This window comes from Sorex araneus, chromosome 5, assembly GCF_027595985.1.
Source record: "Sorex araneus isolate mSorAra2 chromosome 5, mSorAra2.pri, whole genome shotgun sequence".
NCBI lineage: Eukaryota > Metazoa > Chordata > Mammalia > Eulipotyphla > Soricidae > Sorex > Sorex araneus.
In genome coordinates, this window is record NC_073306.1 from 44057175 (window position 1) to 44070881 (window position 13707).

Genomic DNA, 13707 nt, shown 5'->3' on the forward strand with positions numbered 1-13707 from the left:
GGGTGGAGCAAACTGATACTTTAGTTGAACCCAAGTACTTTTTTTTTTTTTTAAACTTTTTGGGTCACACCTAGCTATGTTCAGAGCTTACTCTTGGCTCTGCACTCAGGAATTACTCTTGGTGTTCGGGGGACCATATGGGATGCTGAGAATCGAACCCGGGTCAGCCTCGTGCAAGGCAAATGCCCTACCCGCTGTACTATTGCTCCAGCCCCTGAATCCAAGTACTGTTACTGACTTTTCCCCCTCTCCGTTCTTTCACACATTTCAGGAAGTTATTTCACAAAGTGCTTAATGGACTTTAATGCAAACATTAATTTTCTTGCCAGAATCTTACCCTGGTTTATTTACAGTAATGCCAGTAGCATACAGGAAATTTTTGTAGACGGTTTAGTTTTGCCATGGTAGCATTTGTTGGCTCTTCCCATTATTTCTTTCTTATTCCCCCCATTTATTTATTTATTTTTTAATGTATTGCCGTGAGGTATAGTTACAGACTTACAAACTTTTGTGCTTATGTTTCAGTCATACAATGATTGAGTACCCATCCCTCTACCAGTGCCCATTTTTCACTACCAGTGTTCCCAGTATCACCCCCCGACCCCCCCTACACACACCCACACACCCACCCACCACCACCACCACCACCACCATCACCATCACCATCACCATCACCATCACCATCACCATCACCATCACCGTGGCAGGCACATTCCCTTTTGCTCTCTCTCTCTCTCCTTTTGGGTGTTGTGGTTTGCAACACAGGTTACAGGTATTAAGTGGCCATCATGTTCAGTCTATAATCTACATTCAGCGTACATCTCCCACCCCGAGCAGACTCTCCAAGCATCCTCATTCCCATTATTTCCACAATAATCAACTTTCTTTCTTTCTTTGGAGGCGGGAGTGGTGGGTTTGGGCCACACCTGGTGATGCTCAGGGGATTTCCTCCTGGTGGTGCTCAGACCATATATGATGTCAGGGATTGAGCCGACATGGCTGTGTGCAAGGCCAGCACCTTACCTGCTATACTATCTCTCTGCCCATCCCCCTACCCCTCATGAATAGACTTAAATTCAGTTTGAGCATAAAGTATTGGAATTAAGCTAAATTTCCTTCTTAATCCCTAAATCTGCTATTTCATTATTAGATATATGATCCTCAGGTTAGGTAAAATTTTATATTTTCTTTTCTGAATAGTTGGATAAGTCACAAAGTATATAATGAAATGACTTAGTTATTTGATGTGATTGTGGTAAGACTGTATAATAGGAAAACTGCACTGCACTGTAGCACTGTCATCCCGTTGTTCATTGATTTGCTCGAGCAGGCACCAGTAACATCTCCATTGTGAGACTTGTTACTGTTTTTGGCATGTCAAATACACCACGGGTAGCTTGCCAGGCTCTGCTATGCAGGCAGGATACTCTCAGTACCTTGCCAGGCTCTCTGAGAGGGACGAAGGACTCGAACCCGGGTCGGCCGTGTGCAAGGCAAACGCCCTAGCGGTAATAGGAAAATAACTGGTTTAAAATTTTTTTTCACCCTTTGTTGTGATTATTCTCTTATGGTGACTGGGGTGGGTAGTGGGTGGTTCGGCTGTAGTACTTGCTGGAAATTGCACATTTAGTTGTGGTGGTTGCACACTCTTTTTTTTGTGGTATGGTGGAGATCACACACTTTGTTGTGGCACTGGAAGTGTCCAAACAGCAGATCTGCTGGGATTACATGTGGATATGTGCCATAGATCAGTATCACGGCATCACTGGCCTCAGGCTTGGAAAGCTTGCAAAGCAGACAATATACTGCTAGTCATTGGTCCTCTATTTTTTTTTTTTTTTAAGTAATTTTGTGGGGCTGGAGCGATAGCACAGTGGTTGGGCGTTTGCCTTTCACACGGCCGACCTGTGTTCAATTCCTCTGCCCCTCTTGGAGAGCCTGGCAAGCTACTGACAGTATGGAGCCTGCGCGGCAGAGCCTGGCAAGCTACCCGTGCATATTGGATATGCCAAAAACAGTTACAATAAGTCTCACATTGAGAGATCTTACTGGTGCCCGCTCAAACAAACCGATGAACAACGGGATGACAGTGACAGTGACATTACTTTCCTCATACAAAATTACTTCTGTCACTGTCACTGTCATCCCGTTGCTCATCGATTTGCTCAAGCAGGCACCAGTAAGATCTCTCATTGAGAGACTTATTGTTACTGTTTTTGGCATATCCAATATGCACGGGTAGCTTGCCAGGCCCTGCTATGTGGGCACGATACTCTAGGTAGCTTGCCGGGCTCTCCAAGAGGGGCAGAGGAATCAAACACAGGTCAGCTGCGTGAAAGGCGAACGCCCTACTGCTGTGCTATCGCTCCAGCCGAGAAAGTAATAGTGAAGGTAATGGTATAAGGATATTTTCCTCCTTCCTATTAGGAGGAAATTCCATAATCTTTATTGCTTTGGTCAGTAGTTAAGAGATGGCATTTCGTGCAAGAAAATAAATATACTGGGCCAGACAGATTGTGCAGAAGGTAAGGTGCTTATCTTACACATGGGTGACCTGGGTTTGATCCCTCCCTGGCATGCATCCACGTGGTTCTCTAAGCTTGCCTGCACTCAGGGAAGTGCATAGCCAGGAGTAAGCCCTTAGCATTGCCAGCTTTGACCCCAAAACCAAAAGAAAAATGCCCTGTTGGTAAGAGTTGTCTCATACAATCCAAATTTTTTTCTTCTATTTTAGTGAAAACATAAAAAACTAAATCAAAAACATTTTGAAAATGTTTTTTATAGTATATTATAATAGTTTGCATTTCCATTTGTAAGTAACTTTTCAAGTCTTTTGGCTGGAGATCTCTGGAAATAGGTATAGAATGTCTAAAATGTAGGCATATATTTATAAAAAAAGGCAAAAATTTAATTTTGGAAAGTAGGCTGAATACATCCTCTGTATTGTGAATGTTTTTTAGTGTGTAGATGAGAAGTCAGTTTGTTTTGACATATACCAGAGTGAGAAAATGAACTGGATTGACCAAGTTTGTAACCGTATTGTTGGTAAACATGTTCACAAAATAGAAAGGAATTAGATTTGAACTAGTTGTCAAAGATAATAGTAGGTTTGGGATTTATTGCATGTCTTTAAACCTAGGGTTTTGTTAATTTTATTTTGTTTTAAACAGCTGTGATGAGGGGCCAGAGCAGTAGTATAATGGTAGGGTGCTTGTCTTGCACGCGGCCAGCCTGTGTTTGATACCTGACGCCTCATATGGTCCCCTGAGCACTACCAGGAGTGATCCCTGAGAGAACAGGAGTAAGCCCTGAGCACAACTGGGTGTCGCCCCAAATTACAAAATTAAGTAGCTTAGTTCAGATAAAGGTCTAATTTAAGCCTGAAAAAACAACATACGGCTGAGGGATGTGGCTCAATAGCAAAGAAGATAGATGCTTTGAATGTGGGAAACCTAGGTTCAGTCTCAGGCACCGTAAAAAGAATGGAAAGGACATTTAGAATTAGGCTTAGGATTTCTCTCTCCTTTCCTCTCCTCTTCTCTTCCTCCACCCTCGAATGTGCAAGGCAAGCGCCTTACTGTACTCTCTGGCCCAAGCTTAGGATTTCTTTTTTTTGCTTTTTGGGTCACACCGGCGATCCACAGGGGTTACTCCTGGCTCTGCACTCAGGAATTACTCCTGGCACTCAGGACCATATGGGACGCTGGGATTCGAACCTAGGTTCGCCTTATGCAAGGCAGACGAACTACCCGCTGTGCCATCACTCCAGCCCTTCAAGCTTGGGATTTCTTTTCAGAGAGGGCAATTTATTTATTTATTTATTTATTTATTTATTTATTTATTTATTTATTTATGCTTTTTGGGTCACACCCAGTGATGCTCAGGGGTTACTCCTGGCTTTGCACTCAGGAATTTCTCCTGGCGGTGCTTGGGGGACCATATGGGATGCCGGGGATCGAACCCGGGTTGGCCTCGTGCAAGGCAAACGCCCTACCCACTGTGCTATCGCTCCGGCCCCAGAGAGGGCAATTTTTTTTATTTTTCTGGCTACACTGGTGGTGTTCAGGGCTCACTCCATATGGGATCCTGGAGATTGAACCCAGGTCAGCCACTTGGAAAGCAAGTTGCCCTGCTTGCTCTACTGCTATATATATTGTTCCAGCCCCCAGCGATTTTAATATATGGATGTTAATTTACTAAGTGGGTTTGGAACACTTTATAAGCAGTTATCCCTGGGGCTGGAGCGATAGCACAGCGGGTAGGGCGTTTGCCTTGCACGAGGCCGACCCGGGTTCAAATCCCAGCATCCCATATGGTCCCCTGAGCACCACCAGGAGTAATTCCTGAGTGCAGAGCCAGGAGTAACCCCTGTGCATTGCCAGGTGTGACCCAAAAAGCAAAAAAAAAAAAAAAAAAAAAGCAGTTATCCCCTAAGTAAGACCTTTTAATCTTTGAAACGGTGCTTTTGCAAGGCACATTAGAAAAGGATAAGTAAATTCAATCAGCTAGGTCAGATTGAAGTTTAATTCAGTGAGTTTTGATAGAAAATGCTTGATGAAGGACTGGAGAGAGTACAGTGCAGAGACAGGAGTAAGCCCTGAGCAACGCCAGGTATGGCCCCAAACCAAAAACAGAAAAACCCCAGTGAATAAGTGAAATATATGTTTTATATTTCTTAACTAGGTACATTTCAGGGAATACTAGGTGAAGTAAGCACTTGACAAGGATACCTTGATTTTACTGCTGTTTATTTATTTTTGACCATTTGAAACAAAGCAATTAATATTCGGACTTCAATTTTATGGTGTGCAGCATAACCATTCTTAATATTTTAATTACACTTATTTTGTTCATATTTTTATTTTTAAAATTTCAAATTTTTAAAATTTTTTGGCTTTTTTGGGTCACACTTGGCAATGCTCAGGGATTACTCCTTGTTCTGCACTCAGGAATTACTCCTGGCTTTGTTTGGGGGACCAAATGAGATGTCGGGGATCAAACCCAGGTCAGCTGCATGCAAGGCAAACGCCCTACCCACTGTACTATTGCTCTGGCCCATTTTAATTCTTTTTTAATATATATTTTTATTTTTAATTAAGACACCATGATTGTCCTCTATTAGATTAAGTAAGATTAAAAGCATATAGCAGCTGTTTTCGTAAAATAAAACTAGACACAGCACTGATTATGCTTCATTGAGATGGCCAAGTCATCTTGGATCATTTTTCAACAATATCAGAATTGTGCTATTATAAATAAATTACATATAATATGTTTAGTTCAGCTGCGCCTGTCCTGTGTACTTACTATGCAGCTGTTTGCATTAAAATGTTAATTATGGAGAAAGTTATCAGTTTAAAATATCTTGCCTTTTCAGGATTGGCCTTTTGATGATGGAGCACCACCCCCTAATCAGATAGTTGATGATTGGCTAAACCTATTAAAAACCAAATTTCGTGAAGAGCCAGGTTGCTGTGTTGCAGTGCATTGTGTTGCAGGATTGGGAAGGTAAGTTCCTACCTTTTGTCTTAAGTAAGCGAGTTGAAATTTTACTTTGGTAGAAATTTACATTATTTCAGTAAATATTGTCAGAAAGGGAAGAAATGAGAGCATAACTGGTTACTGATTTCTCAGTGGTTTCTTAGGGTCATTGGTTGTTTAGATCTGAGACTATACTAGCCTCAGTGGATGATCATTCAGAAGTTGTTTTGAAGTTGATTTAATGTAATTTGTCTTTGAGCTAAAAATAGTCTTATTTCAGTTTATTTTCTTGTTCTCTCCATTTCAAGTAATCGCAGATTCAAGCCCTTGAAATAGGTATCAAAATTAAAATTAAAATATTTAAAATTTTAAGAATCTCTACATGGTTAATTTTGACTTGCAATGAGTGGGAAGTTAATAGATGGAGAGCAGATGGCTGAAAGGATATCCATGAAGAATGAAAATTGACTTTGATTTTATTCCTCAAGTATTACTTGGAATGGTGTAGCAGTCGTCATCAGAAGACTAAACGCCAATTTATAATATGCATTTCACTCAACATCATACATACAGGCTGCTTTCAGAGCCTTGTGCTAGTGACTCAAGACGGTTAACATCTGTTCATGCCTTTGGGGACTAGTTTTCTCTTTTGCACTTTAGGGTAGTTCCTCTTAGACCGCAAAGGGATCAAACACCTTTATCCCTGTACTACCTTTCTGTCCACAACTTATTCTGTCCCCAAATTACTCTAATTTGATCTGGTGCAGTTTTATAACTAGTAATTGTTAGATAGTTCGAAGTTGGTGTCCTGTAATGAACTTGATCTTGGGGCTAGAAGGCCTCCCATTCCTGCACACTTTGCCAAGCAGGCTATATTGTTAAGTGCTCAGACACTAGGGTTACACCTGGAACCACATATGGGGACCATGAGGTGTACTGGGGGTTGAACCTGGAGCCTCAGCATTTTCAGGCATATACTCTAGCACTTTGAGCTATCTCCCTGCCCCAAGGTAACAAACTTTTCTGTTTCACACCTTTGTGTGTGGGGTCTACTCCTGATTCAATGCTCAGGGGACCGTGTAGTGTCAGGGATTGAACTCTGTAAAATAGGTACTCTATTCCATTGAACTATCTCTTTAGCCCCAACATGTAATGTAATTTAAAAAGTTATTTTGGGCCTGGAGAGATAGTTACAGCGTGTAGGGCACTTGCTTTGCATGCAGCTGACCCAGGTTCTATCCAGAACAGCACACATGGTCCTTGAACCCTGCCAAAAGTGATCCCTGAGCACCAGGAGAAAGCTCCAAACACTGCCAGATGTGACTCTAAACAAAAACATGTTTTCTTTGTTAGATGAAAAAAAAAATTGTAATTAGATAACTGTTCCTAAATATCAGTTCTCCTAGCTTAGGAAAATGATTTTGTTGAATTATTTTAGAATTCACCTGTTTTAGAATTTATGAAATGTGGTATTAAAATCAGTTTGAAGTAAAAATTCTAAGGCACTCAAAGTAATACATTTAGGTCATTAATTTTATTGTAATAATGGTTAAAGACTTATGAAAATATCTTTTCTTTTTAAATATCTCTCCATAGCATTAATTTTTCCCCTTTCCTTCCCTTTTGTTGTGACTGTTATATAGTACTCACAGTTTTTTGGGGGGGAAAGGTGGGGAGGGGCCACCCAGCAATGCTTGGGGCTTACTCCTTGGTCTGCACTCTTGAATCACTCCTGGTGGGCAGGGTTGAGGAACTACATGGGATGACAGGGATTGAACCTGGGTTTGGCTCCGTGCAAGGCCTTCCCCACTGCAGTGGCTGCAGTCTCTTGCTGGGGGTGACATACTTTGTTGCAATGCTTGCTGGGGCTTGCACCTGTTTAGCTCCAGTGTTCTGTACATTGCTCACTTAATTGTGGCTGAAGATGCCAAAGGGCAGTACTGCTGGAGGCATATTAGGGATGATGCTGGGTATTGAATTTGGGACCACATGTTTGAAAGGCAGGTGCTTTGACACCTATTTCCTGGGCCCCAGCGAAGAATTCTGGTGTAAAAATTTGATAGTGTAAAGATGTTTCAAAGAGTAAAGCTTTCTTAATAAAGGTTTAAAATTGGAGAACAGGGGCTGGAGCGATAGCATAGCGGGTAGGGCGTTTGCCTTGCACGCGGCCAACCCGGGTTCGAATCCCAGCATCCCATATGGTCCCCTGAGCACCGCCAGGAGTAATTCCTGAGTGCAAAGCCAGGAGTAACCCCTGTGCATTGCCGGGTGTGACCCCAAAAAGCAAAAATAAATAAGTAAGTAAATAAATAAATAAATAAAATTGGAGAACAGAGGGATAGTAGTGAGTAAGGAGCTTGCCTTGCACATGGCCAACCAGAGTTCAATTCTTAGCACCCCATATGGTCATTTAAGCCCACCAAGAGTCAGGAGTAAAACTTGAGCACTGGCGTGAGTGGCCAAAAAAATGCTTAAGGTTTAGTGTGCTAGGTAGATAATAAGTTATACTGTTGTTTCTTTGGGCACTTTACCCAGCAGTGCTTGGGGCTCCTACTGATGTGGCGCTCAGGGGATCTGCCGTGCTGGGGACTAAACTCACGGCTCCTGTAAGCTTTGTGTGTGCTCCAGACCTCAGAGCCATCTCCACTGACTGTTTTGTTCTTGTTTTTTAAATAAATTGTAATCAGTAGTACTGAAGAAACTATAATGGTCAGTCTTTTTACTTTATAGAAAAATATTAGATATTTTATCTTGCACAAGAAGAAACACTTAAACATTGTTTTGTTTTGGTAATAAGTAATTTGGAATTAAAAATTTTTGTTTTTGGTGTCCAAGAGAGAGCCCTCTGGTTACCTTGCATGCTACTTGACCCCTATTCTGGGCACAGGACATGGTCCCCTGAGCACCATTAAGAGTGGTTCCTGAGCACCTTGGGTGTGGTCCCCAAACAAATTAATCCCAGAGTCTTGCAAATAATTTAATGAGTGAGTTTTTCTATGCAGGGCACCTGTGCTTGTTGCACTTGCTTTAATTGAATGTGGAATGAAGTATGAAGATGCAGTTCAATTTATAAGACAGTGAGTATAAAGTTTTATTTTCAGAAACATATAAAAGACAGTATTATATTAAGAGGAGGTGGGATGGGGAGAGGGATAGAACCTTGGGTCATGGTGAAAGAACACTGACAGTGGTCATGGGTTTGGAGTTAGAACATTGAATGCCCGGAACTATCAAGAGATTTGTAAATTACCGAGAATAATCTAAAAATAAATAACAAAATACCTCCAAGACTTTATGAAGAAAAAAATCCCTTTATAGAATGAAATATATGCTTAATTTGGCTTAAAGCATTGTTTATAAAAAGAGCATATGATAGAGAGACTTATACTACTGGCTCCCAAATAGAAAGATTTTCTAACTTAGATAGCAAATTGGAACATTGTTGAGTATCTAGGAACATTTTAAGTGAATAGCTAGACTGTAGAGTCTTTTTGATGTAGTGTCTCTTTTAGTGAATGTCTAAAATACCTTCTAAATGCAACTTTATGACCAGAAGGTAAGAAAGAATCTAGTGGAGCAGTGAATCACCTGGGTCTGTTAAGTAACAGGCACAAAATCAAGATGGTATTGTCTTGACAGAAAGTTGGCATGGTTTGGAAGGATGGGAAGGTGACGTATTTTAAGGAGGGCTGCCTATGCCTGCTGCTCCATTTAAATACGTGGTCATTCATTGTAAATGGGTACCAAATCTGGTCTGAAGAATATATGAACCAAAGTGGGAAGTCAGATATTTCTGGACAAATCATTCTGATCTTTATTAGATGATTAATAATAAGAATTAATAAAGAAAATTTCTTCTAGGAAGTCATAAAAATTAATTTCAACTCAGTCCTTCCATTAAGTAACTCTGGGGACTGGAGCGATTGTACAGTAAGTAGCGCATTTCCCTTGCATGTGGCCGACCTGGTTTCGATTCCTGGCATCCCATATGGACCCCTAAGCACTGCCAGGAGTAATTCCTAAGGGCAGAGCCAGGAGTGACTCCTGAGCATTGCTGGGTGTGACCAAAATGAAACAAAATTAAAAAGAAATAGCTCTGTATAGGAAATATGCTAGTTTTCAGTTGTTTGGTGACAGAGAAACAATACTATAAGTAATGCACTTTAGTAAATCACATACTCTTTTTACATGATAGTTTGTCATTTTTGTATTTTCAGAAAAAGAAGGGGAGCATTCAATTCCAAACAGCTGCTTTACCTGGAGAAATACAGACCTAAGATGCGATTGCGCTTCAGAGATACCAATGGGCATTGCTGTGTTCAGTAGAAAGAATATAAACGAAGGCTGACTTGATTGTGGCATTTAGAGGGAACTCTTGGTACCTGGAAATGTGAATCTGGAATCTTAACTGTGTCATCTAAGTAGTGATGGATTCAATACTCCTCAACCACTTTACTAATGATTGGATAAAAGCAAACAAAAAAATCCTTGAATAACATGAATAAAATGTTTAAGAAAAGAAAAAGAGAAAGAAAAAAAAGGGATTAATTTAGTGAAGGATCATTTTCTCCTAGAATTGGGAGTGTGAAGTTTTGCCAGATTGAATTATTTCAAAGTCTCCTGTTATGTTAGACTTTTTCAAAATAGGTCTCCAAGGAAAACCAGCAGAACATTAGCCTGTGCAGAGCCATCTGTTTGGGGGAGCACACTCTTCCATTATGCCTGGCACATAGGTCTCCCTGTTGGGGGATTTCCTTTTTTTTTTTTTTTTTTGAGGGGGGAGGGTACATATTTTTATCATTTTCCTGACTCCCCCTCCCCCCCAGTCCCAGTTGTAGGTGGAATAGGAGGCACCCTTGTTGCTGGAATAAATAGGTCTAGGGGAAGCCCTTGTTGCTGTAGATGAGAGGACAGTCTGGCAGCCTTAAGCCCGTGTGGGCACTTTAAGGGTAGGGGTGGAGGGGGGGGACTCTCAAAAAGCTGTGGCATATATATCATCCAGGTCGTTTTTTTAGACTTTACTGATGATGGAATTGTCATGTTAGTTTTTAGTAAACATTAGGCGAAGTAGCCAAGAGCCTTTTGTTTTGGTAAATTAGTGAGGGAAATAGCATTTTCAGAGGAGTCTCTTTTCTCATTGAACTTAGCGGGGAGTTGAGTTCTTCTCTTTTCCAACCAATGAAGTTAAGTGGATATCCCAGAAACATTTTCCCAGACCAGGGTGGGGGCCATACCAGCTCATCACTAAAGATGCGTCTAGGCAGAACATTAGTACACTTTCTATACCTTGTAGAATTGTGTGCTGTAGCATTACTCTGATTTTCTAATAATGTAAGAGAATGCTGGTAGTTAAAATTTTTTGTTAGGTCTTATATTTTGAATTTTCAGTAGCTTTCAGAGGTGTAGCAGCAAAGACTATTTTGGACTTGAGAAATGCCTGTGATGGGTATTTTCCAAACTGCCCCTATATGTACAGTTCAGTTTAACCACTGATTGCCTTGTTATTTTCATACTAGGTTCTATATGAGATTTTAAAAAGAAAATCACTGGTTCAAAACCAACAATGCCTAGTGAGTATGTGTCCACAGGCCATTACAGGGTAGAGCGAATCAGAGCAACCTGGCTAGCAGAGGGACTGCCTTTGTATGAAGTGGTATAATATCCTTGCAGATATTCTTTGCTGGGGTCAATCTTGAAAAGCTGTTTTTCTTGCTCCTTGGTGGATGGCAGTTGTGAATAGGTTGTATTGACTAAGCAAGTTAAATGATGTCATCAGGGGCTCTTGCATTCTTCATTTACCTATTACAGAGTGCTCTGATTTGAATAAAGGCTTGTCCTGCTGGATTTAGTATGCAGAGCCATAAACTTTCCATTTTGTTAGGATCAGGTAGGCTAGTAAGAATTGGACCAGGACCTTGTCTCACACTGATGATACCTCAGACATTGGCTGGCTTTGTGAACTGCCTATTTCCTATGCTGGAGTAGTTTTGATTTTTAACTAAATAATACCTGTAGATTCTCTTCTCCCTCATCCCAGAAAACAAAATAATGCTTTTTGAAATTGTTTCTAGGTTTTAAAGTAAAAAATGATGGTACTATCCAAAGTTCTTTATTTTAGAACATGACAATAGATTCCATTAACATAGACGCAAAGATTAAAACAGCACATCTTCTAAGATCAGTTAGACCATTGACTCCAAGGGTTTTGATCAGTTCCATAACAGACCTTTTCCTTGACAAACTCTGATTATTGTTGTTCACTGGGAGGGAATGAGAGTGTGTGTCTGCGTGTGTTTGTGTCTTGTGTGTTTGCATCTGCACATAGCATCCACCAATATCAGTGCCTGCCTGAGTTAGGGAAATTACATTCCTGGTTCTGTATGAGAAGGTTGTATAAAGCAACACAAACCATTAGCCCTCGTTTTGTTTTAAATTGCAGACTGATGTTAATAATTATTCTTAGAACTGGATTTTTTCCTCAAAATTAAAGTTTTTTTCTTTTGGATATAATGAAGTATTGCTAGCTGAAGCCAGTTTGACATGGGGAGAGGTGTCAGACTGATGAAAGGTGTGCAGCCTGATTGAAAACCAAACCCCAGACCCTTTTAAGGAACAATAAAACATATTTTACATGCTCTTAGTCATGCATTTATTCTTTATTAACTTGAGTTTGTCTTAAAAAATTTACACTATTTTTTGTGGGGGAGTATTTGCACCTTGTGCTCAGGAGCTGCTACTCCTGGGGATCTTCAGGGGACTGTGTGATGCTGGGTCTAACCTGGGCCTCCTGCATGCTCCAAGCTCTGCTTGGAGATCTCTCTCTACTCTGAAAACTGTTGTTCTTAAGGCCTGATTTATGTCCTGCTAATTACTTCAAGAAAAGAAAATAGAAGTTGGGAAGTGGGAAGACTTCTTGCCACCCAGGTGTCCAATGAGGGTAAGTTTAACTGTAGTTTGGATAAATTTAGTATGTTTTCTAGTCATGCTCTTGGGCATAGCTCTACAGGAATTTAGCATTTTGTCCAACTGCAGAGGATTTTATTTATTAAAAACATTTTAAAAATTGAATTACAGTGAGATACACAGTTACAGGTTGTTCATGATTTGGTTTCAGTTATTCAGTGTTTCAGTACCCATCCCTTTGCCAGTGTACATTTTCCATACCACCACCAATCAAATGTTCCTACTTTCCTTCCTGTCTCCTCCACCCCCCTTTCATGGCAGGCCAGTTCTCTCTCCCTCTTTCTCTCTCCCTACTCTCCCTCTCTCCCCCACCATCATGCCCCCTCCCCCCCATTATGGTTTGCAGTTCAGATACTGAAAGATAAAGTTATGTGTATCCTTTTACTTGTTTCAACACTCAGTTCTTGTCCAGAGTGATCATTTCTAATTCTTATTGTCGTACTGGTCTCTTGGCCCCTATTTTACCTGGCCTTGGATATTAGATACTATTTTTTTTTTTATATCCCACACATGAGTGTAGTCATTGTCATTCTGTCTCTGTCACTCTCCTGACTGATTTCACTGCAGAGGGTTTTAGACTGTAGGTTTTGATGAAGCGTTGCAACTTTTTTATTGAGCCCCTGAAGAACAGTGGGAGGAATGTAGGGGGATTACATATAGGAAGTTGAATAGAGATTTCTCAAGCCATGGTAAGCATGCATTCATTCAGATGACAAACTTACGTGCATTAGATACTATGAAGAAAACTTCCACTTCAGAGGATCTCAGTATAGAAAGAGGAGTTAGGTATGTGGACATAGAAACTGGTTACAGTTGTGTGTGACCTAGAATTCATTGATCCTTTCATTTGTCTTGGTTTTCCCACCTGTTCGCTTCATAACCCAGTTCTTAGCTTCTGAGCCTGTTTTAGTCTCTCCTGGCTACACCATAAATTGCTATTGACTTACCCTATTTCTTGCTTCATTATATTTGCCTGACAAAACACCACATTTGGTTAAGTTCACTGGTATCTACTCCATACTCACGCAACTGAGCATGGCCATGACTTGGCTTCTGCTTAAAATCATCACCTCAAGTAGACCTATTACCATCAGATTAGATGTTCACATTTTTCTGTCTCTCCTTGAAAACTCTTAATTGTAAATTTAAAACATTCTCATCATCTCAGCTTATGACTCTTCTTAAAAAAAAAGGAAACAGGCCGGATCTATAGTACATCAGACAGGGAGCTTGCCTTGCACACATCCAACCTGATTTAGGTCC

At 40.7% G+C, this 13707-nt stretch overlaps 1 protein-coding gene across 1 annotated transcript in view; it reads left to right on the forward strand.

Annotated features, from left to right (window-relative positions):
* PTP4A2 (protein tyrosine phosphatase 4A2) overlaps positions 1 to 12121 on the forward strand; it is a 39056-nt gene extending 26935 nt beyond the window's left edge. Inside the window, exons 4-6 of the mRNA XM_055138983.1 lie at positions 5378 to 5508; positions 8484 to 8558; positions 9699 to 12121. Coding sequence (XP_054994958.1) covers positions 5378 to 5508; positions 8484 to 8558; positions 9699 to 9807 — 315 coding nt within the window. The 3' untranslated portion in view covers positions 9808 to 12121. The remainder of the gene's footprint in view (positions 1 to 5377; positions 5509 to 8483; positions 8559 to 9698) is intronic.
* Positions 12122 to 13707: the final 1586 nt, after the last annotated feature.